General features: G+C 42.1%; 1 protein-coding gene across 2 annotated transcripts; it reads left to right on the plus strand.

Annotated features, from left to right (window-relative positions):
• The first annotated feature begins 193 nt into the window (after positions 1-193).
• On the plus strand, positions 194-2,618 carry LOC109776791 (UDP-glycosyltransferase 83A1). Of its 2 annotated transcripts, XR_006662920.2 has the most exons (3): positions 194-769; positions 1,084-2,082; positions 2,204-2,618. XR_006662920.2 is itself a non-coding variant. In XM_020335450.4 (2 exons), the coding sequence occupies exons 1-2, from the start codon at positions 250-252 to the stop codon at positions 1,986-1,988; spliced, it is 1,425 nt and encodes a 474-aa protein (XP_020191039.1). In that variant the 5' UTR covers positions 194-249; the 3' UTR covers positions 1,989-2,173. The 2 variants fall into 2 exon arrangements, 1 of the variants encoding a protein (XP_020191039.1); XM_020335450.4 differs by lacking the exon at positions 2,204-2,618 and having other exon boundaries at positions 1,084-2,173.
• The last annotated feature ends 18,461 nt before the right edge of the window (positions 2,619-21,079 follow it).

The following is a 21,079-nucleotide window of genomic DNA, read 5'->3' on the forward strand; positions in this document are numbered from 1 at the left end:
AAGCTCAAAATCAGTCAAACTTACACCTAGCCTATCTCCAAGTTGGATGAACGCTGCGTTGCGTACCAGCTTGATCTTTTGGATGCAAACTCAGAGAATCGTGGTAGCCGCCGAAGCATGCGACACGGCGCTTTGGTTTGACCCGCACACGCACAGTTCCCGCCCCCCGGCGTATTTAAACAGCAACGAGCAAGCAAATGGAACGGCACATCATCACACAAACACTTCCCGTTCCCACGCACGCACGCGATGGCCACCTCCGCCGCGCCTGCGTCGCCGCACGCCCTCTTCCTCCCCTACCCGGCGCAGGGCCACGTCATCCCGTTCATGGAGCTCGCCCACCGCTTCCTCGACCGCGGCTTCGCCGTCACCTTCGTCAACACCAAGTTCAACCACCGCCGCGTCGTCGCAGTTGCCGGCGGCGCGACGACGGCGTACTCTTCGGCGGGAGGAGGGCGGCTGCGTCTCGTCGCGGTGGACGACGGGATAGACGACGCCGGGGACCACGAGAACCTGATCCTGCTCAACGCCGCCATGCAGGAGGCCATCCCGCCGCAGCTGGAGGCGCTTATCGACGGCGAGGATGCGGCTGGCCAGGGGCTGGGAAAGGTGACATGCATGGTGGTCGACTCCGGCATGTCGTGGGCGCTGGATGTTGTGAAGCGTCGGGGGCTCCCGTCGGCCGCGCTCTGGCCGGCGTCTGCGGCCGTGCTCTCGGTGCTGGTCAACGCCAAGAGACTGATACGCGATGGCGTCATCGATGACGACGGTAATATAAGCAACGCAACCCGTGTTTGTATTCTCGTCAAAGTCGTTGCTGCAATCTATGGGCTTCACTGTAGGCCTCACATGCTCACATGTCGTTTGTCCAACAAACAGTTATCCAACGACAATCTGCATCCTGCCGAAAATTATTTCAATATCTACAACAGTTTGAAAATGTTATAATGAAATGCATCCGTGGTCACCTCCCATTGACAAATCATTTTATGCTACACTGATGTTTCAGGAAATGTAATCGTTATCCATAGCGTGTTCGGTTGAGCTTCAAATCGCGTGTTAAGTCTTAATCCTATGTTGCAGGAGCACCCGTTAACTTGAAGAACAACTCATTCAATCTCAACGAGTCCACAACGTCCATGGACGCGACCTTCCTCGCCTGGAATTACATGGGCAACCGTGACGCCGAGCGCCTGGTGTTCCACTACCTCACCTCCACCGCGCAGGCCGCCGCAGCGAAGGCCGACTTCCTCCTCTGCAACACGTTCTCCGACATCGAGCCGGCCGTCTTCGCCGGCCCCACGCCGGCTACCATCCTCCCCATCGGCCCGCTCCGCACATGGCAGCGGCCGACGAGACATGCGCCCGTGGGGCACTTCTGGCACCCCGACGACGACGCCTGCATGTCCTTCCTGGACGCGCAACCCCGCGGATCCGTCGTGTACGTGGCGTTCGGAAGCATCAGCATCATGACCGCGGCGCAGCTTGAGGAGCTCGCGCTCGGGCTCGAGGCCTCCGGCCGGCCGTTCCTGTGGGTCGTCAGGCCTGAGCAGGCCGGCAAGCTCCCAGCCGGGTTTGCGGACGCCATTGACGGGCTCGGGAAGGGCAAAGTGGTCGGCTGGGCACCGCAGGAGCAGGTGCTGGGGCACCCTGCGGTGGGCTGCTTTGTTACACACTGCGGGTGGAACTCCACGCTAGAGGGCATCCGCAATGGACTGCCCATGCTATGCTGGCCATACTTCACCGACCAGTTCACGAACCAGACATATATATGTGACATCTGGAGGGTCGGGCTACGGGTTGCGTCGGCCGAGGGTGGCCGGCTGGTGATGAAGGAGAGGGTCGTGGAGCTGCTGGATAGGATTTTCGAGGACGAAAGTGCCAAGGAAAGAGTGCTGAGGTTGAAGGAAATGGCGGAGAAAAACATGAGCGAAGAAGGCCAGTCGTTGAACAATCTGAATGTGCTGATGGAGTCCATGGGAAGGTAGATGTTGTACAGGATGGTTGTTGGTTCACGTGTCAACGTTGTGTGGGCTATGATCAGTATTGAGCTTTCTCATTGTTTAGCACCTGGAATAAATGGTGCGTACAGTTTATGTTTACTGTATCATTGTGGTTTTAGACAGTATGTTATACTTTTATTTAATATAATATGCTCCCATTAATCTTACAATTACGGCTCGCTCTCACCTCTCTTTCCTAGGAGCATGGTGTAAGCCTTTGCCAGGCGCTTCAGACCCTTTCATCGCCGAGCTACTGGCCTTTCGGGAGGGGGTCATCTTCGCCCAACTCCGAGGTTTCTCACATGTGATCATGGAGGTGGACTGCTCACAGTTGGTCGACCTCTGGAACTCGCGAGGCAATTCTAGATCGGTTGCTTCGCCCATCTTTAGAGAGTTAGCGGACTACATCGTTACTTTTACTTCTTTTTCGGTTCGACATGTTGGTAGGGAACAAAATGTGCCGGCCCATCTTTGTGCTCAGCGTGCCTGTACACTTGATGGGACGGAATGCTGGCTTGAGAGCAGCCCGGATTTTATCCGACCCAGCCTACGGGCAGATTGTAACCGACTACTGTTATTTTGAATAAAGTCCGAACTTCGATGCAAAAAAAAAAACTTACAATTACAATTATCTAAGGGACGCGTTTTTCATACTTAGGGCTCCTTTGATTCAGAGGAATTGTACAGGATTTTTAGAGGATTGAAATCCTTAGAAATTTTTCATCCTTTGATTCGTAGGATTGGATCCCATATAAATTATTTCAATGTAATCTTTTGTACTACAATCCATAGAAAATCTAACGTCCACTCCAACATCTCCTTACAATTCCTTTGTTTTTCCTTTGGCCTTAAACACTCCTTGCTAATCCTGTAAACGCAAAAGAATTGTGGATTTTGAAATAACAAGGTTGGTTCTTAATTCCAACACCATTATAGATTCTTGTGAATGTTATTCATCAGCGTTGTATGAAAAGATACCATAAAAATACAAAAAAGATAAAAAAGGAAACCAAACACTAAAAAAAAGATGAAAAACAAAAGAAAAAACTCGGAGCCGAAAGCACTTTTTTATTACTTATTTTCCTTTTCAAGAAGCACACCTCACGGAAGCAAATATGTGCTTCACATGAAAGCGTATTGTTTTTTTTTCTGAAAAATAGTTGTGTTTCTCGCAGAAGCAAATCTGTGCCTTCATGAGAAGCAAATATGTGCTTCTGGTGCAAGCACATATTTTTTTCCTTGTCCTTCTCGTGAAAGCAATTCCGCGCCTCCTCGAGAAGCAAATATGTGCTTCTCGCGGAAGCAAATATGTGCCTCCATGAGAAACAAATCCATGCTTTTCGTTGAAGCAATTTTTTTTCTGAGAAGCAAATATGTGCTTCTTGCAAAACCATATTTTTTTCCTGCTCAAAACAATTTTCATAATAAAAAATAAAAACCTATAGAAGAGAGTGAATCTAAAAGCAAAAAATTCCAGTAAGTTCATATCAAACCTGAAAACACTTATAGAAAATATAGAAAACAAATCCACAGAGAGAGTGCCCAGCACGCGATATGTGGCCGCGGCTGGACACATCACTTGGCGTTCTTCTAGTGAACCAGACTGACCCTGGAGGTCCAGTTAACCTTCTTAGGTTTTGTCTTCTATATACAGTAGTTTCTACTTCTGTTGTTTCCCTGGTTTCTATTGTTGGGTTTATTATTTTTCTATATATTTTTTAAATAAAAATAAATATATTTAAAAAACTTAATGTACTTATTTATTTATTTCTAAATTTTCACTCTGGATTTGAAGATTTTTAACATAGGGTATTTCTTTTAAAAAACACCGCATTAAAAAAAGTTCATGACGTTTAAAAATGTTCACGCATTTAGAACAAATGTATACAATGAAAAAATGTTCGTGTAATTCAAAATAAATTCATGTTACATTTAGAAAAATGTTAATCGGGTCTTAAAAAATGTTAAAGCATAGAAAAAATGCTTATACATATATACAAATGTAGAGTGTTGTATGAAAAAATAGACATCAAACATATAATTGAAAAAACCTTAACCATGTGTTTGGAAAATGTTAACAAAAAAAATGCTCCTCATGTATATAAAAATATAGAATTTTTTTGGAATAAAATGACCGAAGAGACCAACATTTTACTGGAAACCATGAAAGAAACAAAGAAAAACAAAGAAAAACAAAAATGAAAACAAAACAAAACCTCTGCAAATAGTGAAAAACCCGATAAGAACACCACATAGAGAAAAAACTAACCCCGATGCTACAGTAGGGCCAGTAGCGCGCACCCGAGGAGAGATGGAACTATATCTTGCGACGGGCAGGACATAGCTCCTCAGCGTGCTGGGGGCGAGGAATTCAGGGATGGCGAGCTATACCTATGAGCTTCTCTTGTGGATTTGTTATCGGTTTATCTTAGACATGCTAAAAACAAAAAACCATCTAAAAATGTCCATGAATTCAAAAAAATATTCACAAAACCAAAAAATCCTGGATTTCAAAAGTTGGTAAATTAAAAAATGTCCTAGGATTTCAAAAACAATGTTCATGAATTTTAAAAATGTCTCAGATTTCAGAAATACTCACGAATTTGAAAAATATTTGTGAACAAAAATATTTAAAATTTTAAGAAATGTTCATGTATTTCAAAATATATTCACAATTTTGTTAAAAAAAAAGACCCAGACTTGGAAAAAATAATTAGAGAAAAAACAGGTTCAGAGGAGGTTCTAGAACCTTCTCAAAATCAGTGGGAGAAAAAACATAGCAGAAGCCCGCGAATGGGCTGCCCATAGCTTTGCTAGCGATCTACGGGAGGTGCTCGTTTGCGCTCTATGTTGCACGGCACGCACAGACTTGGAGTTGCCCTTTCACAATGGGTGAAGATAAGGATTATGCTACTCGCTCGCACGTGATGTGATTTCGTCTACAATTCTTATGAAAATGAGCTAGATATATTATAGAAGTTCACCAAGAGTACAAAGCAATCCTAATGTAGTAAACTTAATCGAGGCCCCTGGACTACGGAACATGGACATGTGGTTAGCAAGATCACAATTCACATAGTAAAAATTAATCGAGGCCCTTCGGGCAGTATACCAACTAATGATGCATATTTCAAGTTGTTTTTTGCCCCAAAATTTAGGGCATTTTCATGAAGGGGGTGTGACCAGGCTCGAAAAACTGATACGACAATGGTTGTATCGAGCTGCAGAAGTTTCATCGAGCTCACTGACAAAGCAGAAGGAGCAGGTGATCAAGATTGATCGTGAACGGACACGGGACAAGGGTGATTCAACTAGTGAGCCTTCAGGTTGGCCCACTCGTATGCACAAGACTCCCCAGTGGCTTGTAGGCCCGAACTTGGCCCGTTATGTGTGCAACGGCTCTTTGCGATATAATCTTCATCTTCTCCATCTCATTCTGGCTTGGACACAAAGTAGGTGGCTTCAGCCAAGCTAGGTGAGGACCTCTCGCTCTAATTGTAATTCGAATATGTTGTGTGGGTGCATGGGAGGAACAACCTAATTCCCAGTCTCTAGTTCATCAACTAGACCGAGTTCGAGGAGAATAGATAAATCCTTACAATTGGTAATCAGAGCTATTCGATCCTAGAGATCCCGCGCTAGATCCACGCCATGAGATTCAAGCTACAGAAGAGGGGCGAAGCCATGGAGAGGTTGTTTGGTGAATGGCGCCAGATCCATGAGCTGATTGCGAGGAAGGCCTTGATCAACGACTAAAGCAGCAGGGTGACAAGCTGGAAGTCTTGGCTGTCTAGGTGGTGGAGGAGGCAGACGCGGTGCAGCATAAGACGGTCTTGGAGCAGGTGCAGTTGGACGGTACATGCTGTTGGGGATCCATATCCGACGCTTCTACAAGGGCGGGCCCGAATATGAGCCAGTGTCGCGGTTGCGCCTGAGGGAACCCTGGTGTTCTTGTAGACCAGTTTTCAACCTGAATGGCCTTGTTCACCAAGGTGGCGAAGTCAGCGAAGTCATGAATGAGGAGCGCTAGCTTGATATCAGCTTGTAGTCCGTCGCAAAAAATTTCATGTCTACGTGCATCAGTTGCAATGTCTTCTTTAGCATATCGGGACAAGTACATGAACTCCCGCTGATAAGCATCCACAATCGTGTTGCCCTGGGTGAGGTTGCGGAACTCACACTTCTTCCTGTCCTTGATTCCCTGAGGAATGAAGCGGACACAAAAGGCAGCTTGGAATTCCGACCAAGTGATAGTTGTTCAGCAGGTAGAGAACGCCGGTGGCTGTCCCACCATTGAGCAGCGGGACCCTTCAGATAATATGCCGCGAAAGGTGACATACTTGACAGGGACTACATCAGCAAAATCTAGCTTGAAAGTGATGTCACGGAGCTAGTCATCAGCATCAAGGAGCTGAGTTGAACTGCGTTAGATGACAGGGTTGAGACGCACAAAGTCTTGAAGTGTTACTAGGGCTGGCTGATTCATATTGGGGCGAGGAAACTAAGCCATAACTCCTTCCATGAACTGGTGATTCAGCTCAAACTGTTGTATCATGCATGCCATGTATTCGGGCGGTGGTGGAGCGTTGCCACCACGGCCACGACCAACGGTTCTAACCATCCCGCTTAAACGCGACAGGGGTAGTTTAGCATTGAGCATTTGCAAAGACAAAGAACCATTCATGATGTTAACATGCATAATGAAAGCAGTACGATGGATACAACATAATAGTCAAACACGACATACAGATCCATACATAAGTTCGGTTACAAGCCAAAAGTACAAGTTCAGAAAGGGAAGGGTAATCTAGACCAACTAGGCGGCGCGCAGGCACGCGGTGGAGGGATACAACAACGAGACATAGCGATATGCCACATCATCGTTGGGGAAAACCTCTGAAGTTAGGCAGCTGTCGATGATAAAAAGCCAGACGGCGCTCGAGAGAAGGATGTTGAGCTCATGTTGACTCTGGTGCAGCAACTGGTCCCGGAGTGGAAGAAGAGGTCCACGAGCAGGCGTATCACCTCCAACATCAGGCCACGCAATACCCCGTGGCAGCACTGTCGGGTGCCGGTAAAGGATGTACTCTGGCCGAGTCCTTGCACTGACCGCTGGCGGCATCTGTGTCAGAGTGTCATAGTGACAAGCACGAGTGGCGTACAACTCGACAGTCAGAGCTTGAACAATGCGATCCAGAGCCTCAATGTACCAAGCCATAACATGAGGGTCGTAACGACGGCTCATGTAGGGGGTACACACAGCAGTGTAGTGTCCAGTCTCATCCCCAACTGGGACGTACGGGATGTATCTGAACCCAGTCTCAGCCAAACGAGGATGCTCTCCACAGAGGCGGGTGATAGCAACATAGGCAGCATCCTAGACTTCCATCTCAACGGTCACTCCAACACCCTCAAAGGTGTGCAACTCGTGGGTGGAGTTGTTCTGTCGATCATAGATTTCCACCTTAGCGCGATACTGCTCCTGGTTGAGCTCGCGGTAGTGATACGTCTCCAACGTATCTATAATTTTTGATTGTTCCATGATGTTATATTATCATTCTTGGATGTTTTACAATCATTTTATAAGCATTTTATATCATTTTTTGGTACTAACCTATTGACATAGTGCCCAGTGCCAGTTGTTGTTTTCTGCTTGTTTTTTACATCGCAGGAAATCAATACCAAACGGAGTCCAATCGCAGCGAAACTTTTTGTGGATTTTTTCTGGACCAGAAGACACCATATGGGCCATGAAAGTACCTGAGGGGTGCTCCGAGGGGAGCATAACCCACCAGGGCGCGCCTGGGGGCCCAAGCGCGCCCAGGTGGGTTGTGCCCACCTCGGTGGCCTCCCGCACCGCCTCTTTGCTCTATAAATACCCCAATGTTCCACAAACCCTTGGGGAGTCGACGAAAATCAATTCCAGCCGCCGCAAGTTCCAGAAACACCAGATCCAATCTAGACACCATCATGGAGGGGTTCATCATCCTCATTGGTGCCTCTCTGATGATTCGTGAGTAGTTCATTGTAGACCTACGGGTCCGTAGTTAGTAGCTAGATGGCTTCCTCTCTCTCTCTTTTGATTCTCAATACAATGGTCTCTTGGAGATCCATATGATGTAACTCTTTTTTACGGTGTGTTTGTTGGGATTGGATGAACTTTGAGTTTATGATCAGATCTATGTTTTTATCCATGAAAGTTATTTGAGTCTTCTTTGATCTCTTATATGCATGATTGCTTATAGCCTCGTATTTGTTCTCCGATATTTGGGTTTTGTTTGGCCAACTTGATCTATTTATCTTGCAATGGGAAGAGGTGCTTTGTGATGGGTTCGATCTTACGGTGCTTGATCCCAGTGACAGAAGGGGAACCGACACATATGTATCGTTGCTATTAAGGATAACAAGATGGCGTCTATTTCTACATAAATAGATCTTGTCTACATCATGTCATCGTTCTTATTGCATTACTCCATTTTTCCATGAACTTAATACACTAGATGCATGCTGGATAGCAGTCGATGTGTGGAGTAATAGTAGTAGATGCACGCAGGAGTCGGTCTACTAATCTTGGACGTGATGCCTATATAATGACCATTTCCTTCATATCGTCATGATTATTTGAAGTTTTATCAACTGCCCAACAGTAATTTGTTCACCCACCATTTGCTATTTTTCTCGAGAGAAGACACTAGTGAAATCTACGGCCCCCGGGTTTCTTATTTATTATATTTGCATTCACGGTCTATTTTTATTTGCTTTTATTTTTAGATCTATTAATCCAAAAATACAAAAATACCTTGCTGCAATTTTTGTGTAGTTATTTTATCTCGCGTTCCCGCGAGATCTATCTATCCAATCTACTACAATTTTACCTATCTTTATACCCGTGAGGGTTTGACAACCCCTCTCTTACGTGGGTTGCAAGTATTTGTTCTTTGTGTGCAGGGGCTGTTTACATGGTGTTGCGTGGTTCTCCTACTGGTTTGATAACCTTGGTATCATCACTGAGGGAAATACTTACCGTTACTGTGCTGCATCATCCCTTCCTCTTTGGGAAAAAACTGAAGTAGTTCAAGCAAACATCAAAAGGAATTTCTGGCGCCGTTGCCGGGCAGACATCATCGACATCTACCAGGTTCCTAATCACATATCTCATCTCCTTGCAATTTACATTATTCGCCATTTGCCTCTCGTTTTCCTCTCCCCCACTTCACAAAAATTTGCCGTTTTATTCGCCCTCTTTTTCATTCGCCGTTTTCTCGTCAGATCTATTTTCTTGCTTGCAATCATGAGTGACTTTGGTATGGTAGAAACAGATGATGGCCTAACTCTTAAAATTGGACGATTTGGCAATCTGGATGCTAAAACTTTTGTTTTGGGGCAAGGGAACGTTATAGGAAAAGAACGTATCCAATAATTTTTCAATTGTGTTGGAAATCTAAGTCTTAATGATATTCCTATACTTAAGAGGACTAAAACTTACGCGGAAGCTATTTCAGCACTAGTTCTGAAACTTGAAAATAAATTTATCCGTACTCATCCTACCTTGCAAAGATTGTTTTTTGAGTTACCCGTTATAAAGAATCCCAAAGCTAAAAAGTTGGCCACCCTTGTTCTTATGAATGAATTTGATTACATAGTACGGGAAGCAAGGGAAATATTTGATTTCTATGGCATGAATCGTGAAAAACCGGTGATAAATGAAATTCTCTATAATAGTGATTATGCATTAAGGCATTTGCTTGGGGATAATCAAATCTTTGATGACAATCTTAAAAATGAAGTCCCTGTTTTAGATATAATCCAACAAGTTTTCAATGATATTAATCAACACTATTCTTGGATTGTTGCCAGAAATCAAAAAGGTTATGCTGATAAGCAACTCAATAGTGCTAAAGTCTCTATGGATAAGGTGTTTTATGTTTTTTGTGTGAAACCTCCTGAGGAAAACACCCCCAAGGAAAATAAGAACAAATACGTCAATATTTTGATCCTTCGCGTTATGCCTAGCTAGGGGCATAAAACGATAGCGCTTGTTGGGGGGCATCCCAACTTGTATCTTTTTGCTTTTTGGTTTTCTTGTTGTTTTCAATAAAATGCCCAATTATGCCTCTGGTTATAAGTGTTTTTGTGGTTTAAATTAGTCTTTGTGCCAAGCAAAGCCTTTGGGATCATGTTGGGTGATAGTTGATTTGATCTTGTTGAAAAACAGAAACTTATGTGCTCAGAAAAATAATTTTCATAAATCACAGAAACGTGCTTTTGCTCTAATTTTTTTTTACAGAAGATTGATATAAAATTTTTCCACGTTTTCCTAAATTTTTAGAATTTTTGCAGTTACAGAAGTATTCGAAGTTCCCTGATTTCTACAGACTGTTCTATTTTTGACAGAATCTGTTTTCTTTGCATTGTGTGCTTTGTTTGATGATTCTATGGTTTTCTTTGAAGAGTTTTTGCCATAGAAAAGTTGGAATACAGTAGATACAATGCAGTAATAAAATATGAATGGGTTTGCAATAGTACTTATAGTAGTGATTTGCTTTCTTATACTAATAGATCTCACGAAGGTTTTGTCGAGTTTCGTGTGATTGAAGTTTTCAAGTTTTGGGTGATATTGCGATGGATGAAGGAATAAGAAGTAAGAAGAGCCTAAGATTGGGGATGCCCATGGCATCCCAAGATATTATCCAAAGAAAAGCAAGCAACTAAGCTTGGGGATGCCCGACTGGCATCCCCTCTTTCTTCTAACGACCATCAGTATTTTACTCGAAGCTATATTTTTATTCGTCGCATATTATGAGTTTTGCTTGGAGCGTCTTGTATGATATGAGTATTTGCTTGTTTTGCCTTTTGTTTTAAGTCATGAATCCTTGCTGGACACACCTATTTGAGAGAGCCAAAATTATGTTATGACTTGTAGAATTGCTCTCTATGCTTCACTTAAATCTTTATGAGCTATGGAATTGCTCTATTGCTTTTAGTAAAAAAATTAAGAAATTCTCTCTTGCTTCACTTAAATTATTTTGAGAGAAAGAAATATTATGCTCATGATCTTCACTTATAATTGTTTGAGCTTATTAAAAAAGCAACATATAAAACTAGTCCCAAAGTGATAGATATCCATGGAGGATATAATAAAAACTTTCATGAAGATCATTGGACAAAATAAACTAGATTCTTTGTAATAGTTTTGAGATATGATGATATGATATGTGAGTCATGTTGATGAGTAATTGTGCTTTAGTAAGAATATTGGTGTTAAGGTTTGTGATTCCCTATGCAAGAACGAAAGTCAATAGTTATGGAATAAATTACATCCTACTTGTGGTGCATTATTTGGTGTTAATTATGCTTAATGATCGCTTATGATAATTTTCCTTTCTTGGTTGGGCGCTTCTCAATCTTCTTGGTAGCCTTCATTTGCACTAAGTATGATCACTACTTGTGCATCCAAAATCCTTTAAACCAGTTTTGCCTTATGAGTCCACTATACCTACCTATATGCGGTATTTCCGTGCCGTTCTAAGCAAATTTGTATGTGCCATCTCTAATTTTCAAAATAAACTTCTCTTTTGTGTGCTCGTACCACTCATGAAACGGTAGGGGGTGGCTAATATATTTCCATGATAGATGTGTTATTCTCACGATGAGTGTTTCACTTGTCATTGCACGAGACTACGGCAAAGGTATTAGGGATGCCCAGTCCCGAAATGAAAAAGGAATTTACTTTATGTTGTCAAATAATAAATTCCTTGGAAAGTGTTGGTATGGAAGGCACCCGTGGATACAGTTAGCAATGGAAAGTGAAAGTATGGTGGAAAAAGGAATAAAATTTATTTTCTATTTGGGAACCGCCTATGATATATCTAGCATGGAAAGTATTGGAAACTACTCGATCGTTTTCATTGACAGGAAAAGCATGCCTCCCAAAATGTTTTATCTCTATCTTTTTCGCTTTGAGCTCTGGCACCTCTACAAATCCCCACTTCCCTCTTCGAAGGGATTTTCTTTTACTTTATGCAATTTTTTAATTTTTATTTGAGTCTCCATCCTCTCTTATAAAGCACCAACTAAGGGGCACTATGATTGTACTTGAGCATTGGGTGTAGCTAATATGCGAATGTGTTTCATGAATGGATCAATGATTGAGCATAATGGGCTAGGGATAACTTGCTTTAGCGTTGATATTTTGAAAGACATGGTTGCTTGTTAATATGCTTGAGTATTAAAATCCTCATGTCAAAACTAGACTATTGCTTTGAACCATATAAAAGTCCAAATGTCCATGCTATAAAGAAAAGAATATGTGATGAACATGTTAGGCAGCATTCCACGTCAAAAATTTTGTTTTTATCATTTACCTACTCGAGGACGACCAGGAATTAAGCTTGGGGATGCTGATACGTCTCCAACATATCTATAATTTTTTATTGTTCCATGCTGTTATATTATCATTCTTGGATGTTTTACAATCATTTTATAAGCATTTTATATCTTTTTTGGTACTAACCTTTTGACACAATGCCCAGTGCCAGTTGCTGTTTTCTGCTTGTTTTCTACATCGCAGGAAATCGATACCAAACGGAGTCCAAACGCAGTGAAACTTTTTGTGGATTTTTTCTGGACCAGAAGACACCGTATGGGCCAAGAAAGTACCTGAGGAGTGCTCCGAGGGGAGCACAACCCACCAGGCCCCAGGCGCGCCCAGGTGGGTTGTGCCTACCTCGGTGGCCTCCTGCACCGCCTCTTGGCTCTATCAATACCCCAATATTCCAGAAACCCTAGGGGAGTCGACGAAAATCAATTCCAGCCACCGCAAGTTTCAGAAACACCAGATCCAATCTAGACACCATCACGGAGGGGTTCATCATCCTCATTGGTGCCTCTCTGATGATGCGTGAGTAGTTCATTGTAGACCTATGGGTCCGTAGTTAGTAGCTAGATGGCTTCCTCTTTCTCTTTTGATTCTCAATACAATGGTCTCTTGGAGATCCATATGATGTAACTCTTTTTTGCGGTGTGTTTGTTGGGATCGAATGAACTTTGAGTTTATGGTCGGATCTATGTTTTTATCCATGAATGTTATTTGAGTCTTCTTTGATCTCTTATATGCATGATTGATTATAGCCTCGTATTTCTTCTCCGATATTTGGGGCTTGTTTGGCCAACTTGATCTATTTATCTTGCAATCAGAAGAGGTGCTTTGTGATGGGTTCGATCTTACGGTGCTTGATCCCACTGACAGAAGGGGAGCTGACACATATGTATCGTTGCTATTAAGGATAACAAGATGGGGTCTAGTTCTACATAAATAGATCTTGTCTACATCATGTCATCATTCTTATTGCATTACTCCATTTTTCATGAACTTAATACACTAGATGCATGCTGGATAGCGGTCGATGTGTGGAGTAATAGTACTGGATGCAGGCATGAGTCGGTCTAGTAATCTTGGACGTGATGCCTATATAATGGTCATTGCCTGGATATCGTCATGATTATTTGAAGTTTTATCAATTGCCCAACAGTAATTTGTTCACCCACCGTTTGCTACTTTTCGAGAGAGAGCCACTAGTGAAATCTACGGCCCCCGGGTCTCTTCTTTATTATATTTGCCTTCGTGATCTATTTTTATTTTCTTTTATTTTTAGATCTATTAATCCAAAAATACAAAAATACCTGGCTACAATTTTTGTATATTTATTTTATCTCGCGTTCCCGCGAGATCTATCTATCCAATCTACTAAAATTTTACCTATCTTTATACCCGTGAGGGATTGACAACCCCTCTCTTACGTCGGGTTGCAAGTATTTGTTCTTTGTGTGCAGGGGCTGTTTACGTGGTGTTGGGAGGTTCTCCTACTGGTTCGATAACCTTGGTCTCATCGCCGAGGGAAATACCTACCGTTGATGTGCTGCATCATCCCTTCCTCTTTGTGGAAAAACCGACGTAGTTCAAGCAAACATCAGGTAGTCCTCGTACACGGTGTACTGGGCGGTACCAGCGATATCCTGGCAGGGTCAAGAGGTCGACCAAAATGGCCGGGAACCCAGTCGTGTCAACAGACATGGCATGGTGAACGATCTGCATTGCAGGATGCATATGCAACAACAGAGTTCAAAGATGTCAAATGATAATGTGTGAATCATTCATTGTACTTTCAAAGAATTAATTGCAGATAATCCAGCTCTCCGATTGAATGTGATCACGAGAACCTAATGTTAGAGTTAGTAATATCATTTAACCCGAATAGAAGAGAGATCAGAGTCCCGGAGTATACACGAGGAATAAAATATCCTAATACCACCCTGATAACCCACAACTATAGGGGATCGCAACAATTTTCGAGGGTAGAGTATTCAACCCAAATTTATAGATTCGACATAAGGGGAGCCAAATAATATTTGTAAGTATTAGCAGCTGAGTTGTCAATTCAACCACACTTGGAATTTACTTATCACCATCAAAGTAATCAGTAGCATAGTAATATGATAGTGTTGATAGTAATGATGATAGTAACAGTAACGGTAACAGTGATAGCAATGATTTAGTAGCAAGTGTAACAGTAGCAATAGAAATAGTAACTTAGCAAGAACAATATATGGAAAATTCGTAGGCATTGGATCGGTGAATTCATTGGATGATATTCATCATATAACAGTCATAACCTAGGGTGATACGACACTAGCTCCAGTTCATAAATATAATGTAGGCATGTATTCCGTAAATAGTCATACGTGCTTATGGAAAGAACTTGCATGGCATCTTTTGTCCTACCCTCCGGTGGCAGCAGGGTCCATAAGGAAACTAACGGATATTAAGGCCTCCTTTTAATAGAGAACCGGAACAAAGCATTAACACATGGTGAATACATGAACTCCTCAAACTACGATCATCACCAGAAAGTATCCCGACTATTGTCACTCCGGGATTTACGGATCATAACACGCAGCAGGTGTATATAACTTGCAAGATCATATGTAGAACATAGATGTAACGATGAAAACATAAACGGTTCAGATCTGAAATCATGGCACTCGGGCCGTAGTGACAAGCATTAAGCATAGCAAAGTCATAGCAACATCAATCTCAGACCATAGTGGACACTAGGGATCAAGCCCTAACAAAACTAACCCGATTACATGATGAATCTCATCCAACTCCTCACCGACCAGCGAGCCTATGAAGGAATTACTCACTCCCGGTGGGGAGCATCATGGAATTGGCGATGAAGGAGGGTTGGTGATGACGAAGATCGAAGATTCCCCTCTTCGAAGCCCCAAATAGACTCCAGATCTGGCCTCCCGATGAAGAATAGGAGGTGGCGGCGGCTCCGTCTCATGAAACGCGATAATTCTTGCTCCCTAATTTTCTCTCCAAATATAGGTATTTAAGGAGTCAGAATCAAGGTCTACAGGGCCACCAGGTGGGCACAACCCACCTGGGCGCGCCTGGAGGAGGGGGCGCCCTGGTGGGTTGTGCTCACCCAGGGGCCCCCTCCGGTGGTTCTTTGCTCCAATATTTTTTATATATTGTAAGAAAATTCTCCAAAAAGTTTCGTTCCATTCCGAGAACTTTTATTTCTACGCAAAAAACAACACCATGGTAGTTCTGCTGAAAAAGGCGTCAGTCCGGGTTAGTTTCATTCAAATCATGCAAATCAGAGTCCAAAACAAGAGAAAAGCGTTAGGAAAAGTAGATACGATGGAGACGTATCAACTCCCCAAGCTTAAACCTTTGCTTGTCCTCAAGCAATTTAGTTGATAAACTGAAAGTGAAAAAGAAAAACTTTTACGAACTCTTTTGTTCTTGTTTACATAAATAAGCTTTAAGTAGCACCCAGGTTTTCAGCAAACATCATAACTAACCATGTCAACAATAACTCTTAAAATTTATATTAACTCATATCGATAGCATAAACAACTAGCGAGTAATAATAAGATATCTCAAATTACAACACTTTGTCAAAACAACCATGACATAACATGATAATAATGGTATCTCGCTAGCCCTTTCTGAGACCGCAAAATATAAATGCAGAGCACCTCCAAAGTTCAAGCAGCAACTAACATTGTAATTCATGGTAGAAAATATCCAGTCATGATGCATTCAACATTAACTATACACGATGCATGAGGATGACAATAGTGCTCTCAGATCTGGCGCTTATTTGAGAAGGTGATGACACAACATAAAATTAAATAGAAAGTCCCTTCACAGAGGGGAGCAGGGATTTGCAGCGGTGCCACAACTCAGGTTTTTAAAACAGGTATAAATGAAATTTTGGGAAATGCACCCTTCCTGTTTACATCATGACCGAAAGTCATCAATATCTTCCATGCTAAACACATTAGTGGCGGTTCCCAAGTGATAAAAGTAAAGGTTTACTCCCCATCCACCAACAATCACACTCCACGGCAAGCCAAATCCACGGGTACCGTCCATACCAGCAAAATTCCTGAGGGACTTTTGTTTAATTATTTGCAATTTTTTGATTTCGGGACTGGGAATCCCTATTACCACCCCTCTCGTGCAAGGACGAGTGAATAAACACTCATCATGAGAATAACCCACTTAGCATGGAAGATACCGACTACCCCCTTTCGCTCTATGAACAATCCAGGCACACAAAAACAGGTGTTCGTTTGAAATTTTAGAGGTGGCACATGCAAATTTACTTATAACGACGTGGTAATACCGCATATAGGTAGATATGGTGGACTCATCTGGAATAACTTTGGGTTTCGGGATTTTGATGCACAAGCAGTATTTCCGCTTAATACAGGCGAAGGCCAACAAATAGGTTGAGAAGCGGCCAACTAGAGAGCGAAAACGGTCATGAACATGCATTATGCATAATAAACATTGAATACTAGCATGAGTAGGATATGAACGCCATGAACATAAATATCGTAGAGGCTATTATGGTTTTGATTTAACTACATGCATGAACATGTGCCAAGTCAAATGATACGTCTCCAACGTATCTATAATTTTTGATTGTTCCATGATATTATATTATCTGTTTTGGATGTTTTATATGCGTTTATATGCTATTTTGTATTTTTTTTTGGACTAACCTATTAACCTAGAGCATAGTGCCAGTTTCTGTTTTTTCCTTGTTTTTGAGTTTTACAGGAAAGGAATATCAAACGGAATAAAACTTTCGCGATGATTTTTCTTGGATCAGAAGACACCCGTAGGACTTGGAGAGGGGGCCAGAAGGTTCGCAAGGCGACCACAAGCCTGCTAGGTGCGCCCTAAGGGATTGTGGGTCCCCTCGGGGGTCCTCTAACCCTAACTATGCCTCTATAAATTCCCAAATATTCCCAAACCACCATAAGCGTCCACCAAAATACGTTTCCGCCGCCTAAAGCCTCTGTTCCCGTGAGATCCCATCTTGGGGTCTTTTCCGGTGATCTGCCGGAGAGGGATTCGATCACGGAGGGCATCTACATCAACCTTGTTGCCCTTCCGATGAAGCGTGAGTAGTTCACCATAGACCTACGGGTCCATAGCTAGTAGCTAGATGACTTCTTCTCTCTCTCTTTGATCTTCAATACAATGTTCTCCTCGATGTTCTTGGAGATCTATTCGATGTAATACTTTTTTGCGGTGTGTTTGTTGAGATCTGATGAATTGTGGATTTATGATCATATTATCTATGAATATTATTTGAGTCTTCTCTAAACTCTTTTATGCATGATTAAGATATCTTTGTATTTCTCTTCGAACAATCGATTTGGTTTGGCCAACTAGATTGGTTTTTCTTGCAATGGGAGAGGTACTTAGTTTTGGGTCCAATCTTGCGATGTCCTCACCCAGTGACAGAAGGGGTAGCGAGGCACGTATTGTATTGTTGCCATCGAGGATAAAAAGATGGGGTTTTCATCACATTGCTTGAGTTTATCCCTCTACATCATGTCATCTTGCTTAAGGCGTTACTCCGTTCTTGTGAATTTAATACCCTAGATGCATGTTGGATAGCAGTCGATGTGTGGAGTAATAGTAGTAGATGCAGAATCGTTTCGGTCTACTTGTCACAAACGTGATGCCTATATTCATGATCATTGCCTTAGATATTGTCATAACTTTGCTCTTTTCTATCAATTGCTCAACAGTAATTTGTTCACCCACCGTATGCTATCTTCAAGAGAGAATCCTCTAGTGAAACCTATGGCCCTCGGGTCTATTTTCCATCATATATTTTCAGATCTATAAACAAAAAAAACCAAAAATACCTTGCTGCAATTTATTTAGATTTACTTTAGTTTGCTCTTTTATTTATCTTTTATACCTATCTCTATTAGATCTCACTCTTGTTCGAGACTGTGAAGGGATTGACAATCCCTTTTTTGCGTTGAGTGTTTGTTAGTTTGTGTAGGTGCATAGATTGGAGACTTGCTTGTGCCTCCTACTGGATTGATACCTTGGTTCTTAACTGAGGAAAATACTTATCTCTACTTTGCTGCATCACCTTTCCTCTCCAAGGGAAAAATCAACCCAAGCTCAAGAAGTAGCATCAAACCACTTGAAACATTCAGAGGAGGATACCATATCATCATACTACATCACAAACATTTTGATGCATATTGACATCCAAGATAAATCATTATCCACTCCTAGCTACTTAAACATGGGATGAGAAACTATAATATCTAATTGTCATTGCAAATATGTTTGATCATAATATGCTGAATCATGGATACTAGGTTAAACATATTTAGAAAAACAGAACAAAATTGAGTTCATACCCGTTTCTCTCTGCCACAGTCACTTCGTCAAATAATGTCATTATTGCCTTTCACTTGCACGACCGAATGATTTGAAAATGATAACAGTGCAAGAGTGTTGTGGACTAAGCTCGAATCTGCAAACATTTTATTCAAAAGGAGAAGACAAGGTAATATCGGTTCTTCATTAGATCAATAGCAATGCATATGAGAACCATTCAACATTTTCATCGTGGTCTTCTCCTTGGTCCGACTCAATAAAAATAAAAGAATTTCATAGAAACACACTGAAATATTTTTGGAGTTTTTAGTTTTTCTTGAAGAAAGCAAATTAAAGATAAAGAGAAACAAAAACGAGAAAAACTATTTACACGGGAGAGCTCGCAACAAGCAAAAGAAGAACAAGGAAAGCTTTTGGGATTTATTTTTAAAACTACAACTAACTAAACTAGAAAGAAAGACCGAAAATAAGGAGGAAACATTTTTGTTGGATTTTCTCAAAGTTTTTCAAATATACAAGAAGAAAACGAGAAAATAACCCTAGCGTGGATAATACGATGAAAAAATGTGAACACCGACAACTGGAATGAAATATGTGAACATGAATGTAATGTCGGTGGATATACGTACTCCCCCAAGCTTAGGCTTTTGGCCTAGCTTGGTAATCACCACTTGTAGTAGCCATCCGGTCCCATCGCGAAGTGCTGTGGAGCGGGCACCTGAGCGTCCCACTCCTGAGGCTCCTCCTATGCCTCTGCCTAGGCGTTCCGGTAGGCAATAATGTCTTCAGGAATGATCCTGTATCCTCCCCTGGCAATAGAATCAAACAAAGTAGGTGCAGGCAACAGAATAATATCACGGGAATCCACACTGAAAAACCAAGTTGTAAGGAATATTATTAATAGAATTATCAATATCAGTAAACTGGCGATCCATCATCGCCTGGTGATCTAAATAAACCTTGGGTAAACGATAATCATGTTGGTGAATCTGAACGTTAAAGTGACTCGCTAAACGAGTAGCATAAATACCGCCATGGTTTTTTCCCTTAATTCTGTTAAGGTGCAGATGACGTGCAATAATGGCCCCGAGGCTAAAGGTGTTATCGCCATAAAGTGCACGGCGTAAAATGGCATAGTCGGGAGCACTGAGTGCACCAACCTTTTCTCTAGCAATTAAACACTTAGCAATGAATAGAGCAAAATAATGCACAAAAGGAAACTACAAACTAGTAGTAGTGACACTCGACACGCCTCTCTCATCTCCCACTGATAGAGTATGATAAAAGTCCTCCAACTCTGCAGGCCTAGGCTCTCTTGTTTCCCCATCAGAAGGGATCAAGCATACCTCACAAAAATCAGTGAGTAGCATCTGACGGGCTTCAGCATATAAATTAAACTGCGCCTCAGGGGGATTATTCCTACTCAGAAAATGAAAATTTTGCACAAAGGAATTTGTAAGGAGATGGTATTGTTCACACTCAGCTGCGATGAAGTCGGTAAGCCCAACATTAGCAACAAATTGTGCGAACTCTTGACGGATCCTGGCGCCATCCATGAAGGGGTTATCTGGCCATTCTCACGGCCGCACTTCCGCCCTTCTCCGAGTATGGAGGTCATTGTCCGATGATTCCCCAATGACTCTCTTAGCGCTTTTCTTGGAGGCAAACTTCCTAAAGAAACTCATCTAATTCCTATGAACAAAATTCTGAAAATTTTAGTCCATAAAACTTTTGTCAACAAAACTTCACAAGATTGATAGCAGCTACTCATAAGGAGGCATAGGGGCTATATTAAGCATTCAAACTACTTAGAACTCTAAGACTTCAACATGCAAGGTCATCTACAGCAGCACCAAGAGTAGCTAATTATTCGAAATATAATCCACTGAAGCAAAAACTAATTGGAGCAATGGAGGAGTCACATACCAAGTAGCATTCCCCCCAAATAGTTTTGGAAATGGAGCTTCGAGCAAAGAGATCGAAATCCGCGAGTTTGAGAGCAAGAACACGAGAGAGAGAGAGAGAGAGCTATGGTGATTTTTTCTGGATGTAGGAGAAGGAGTGGGGTGAATAGATAAGTGAGGGGACCCATGTGGGCACCACAACCCACCAGGGCGCGCCTGGGGTTGCTGGCGTGCCCAGGTGGGTTGTGATCACCTGGTGCACCCTCTCTGATGTTATTTGCACTAAAAATTCAGAAATATTCAAAAAATCATATTAAATTTTCATGGCATTCTGAGAACTTTTATTTTCGGGACATTTTTTATTGCACAGGAAATTCAGAAAACAGACAAAACGTGGCATTTTATTTTATTTAACTAGGAAAAATAGAAAACAA

The sequence above is a fragment of the Aegilops tauschii genome, chromosome 4, assembly GCF_002575655.3.
Source record: "Aegilops tauschii subsp. strangulata cultivar AL8/78 chromosome 4, Aet v6.0, whole genome shotgun sequence".
Taxonomy (NCBI): domain Eukaryota; kingdom Viridiplantae; phylum Streptophyta; class Magnoliopsida; order Poales; family Poaceae; genus Aegilops; species Aegilops tauschii.

Coding starts and splice junctions, on each gene's coding strand:
- LOC109776791 (XM_020335450.4), top strand. CDS start 250: ATGGCCACCTCCGCCGCGCCTGCGTCGCCGCACGCCCTCTTCCTCCCC. Junction 770..1,083: donor TGGCGTCATCGATGACGACG/GTAATATAAGCA, acceptor CCTATGTTGCAG/GAGCACCCGTTAACTTGAAG.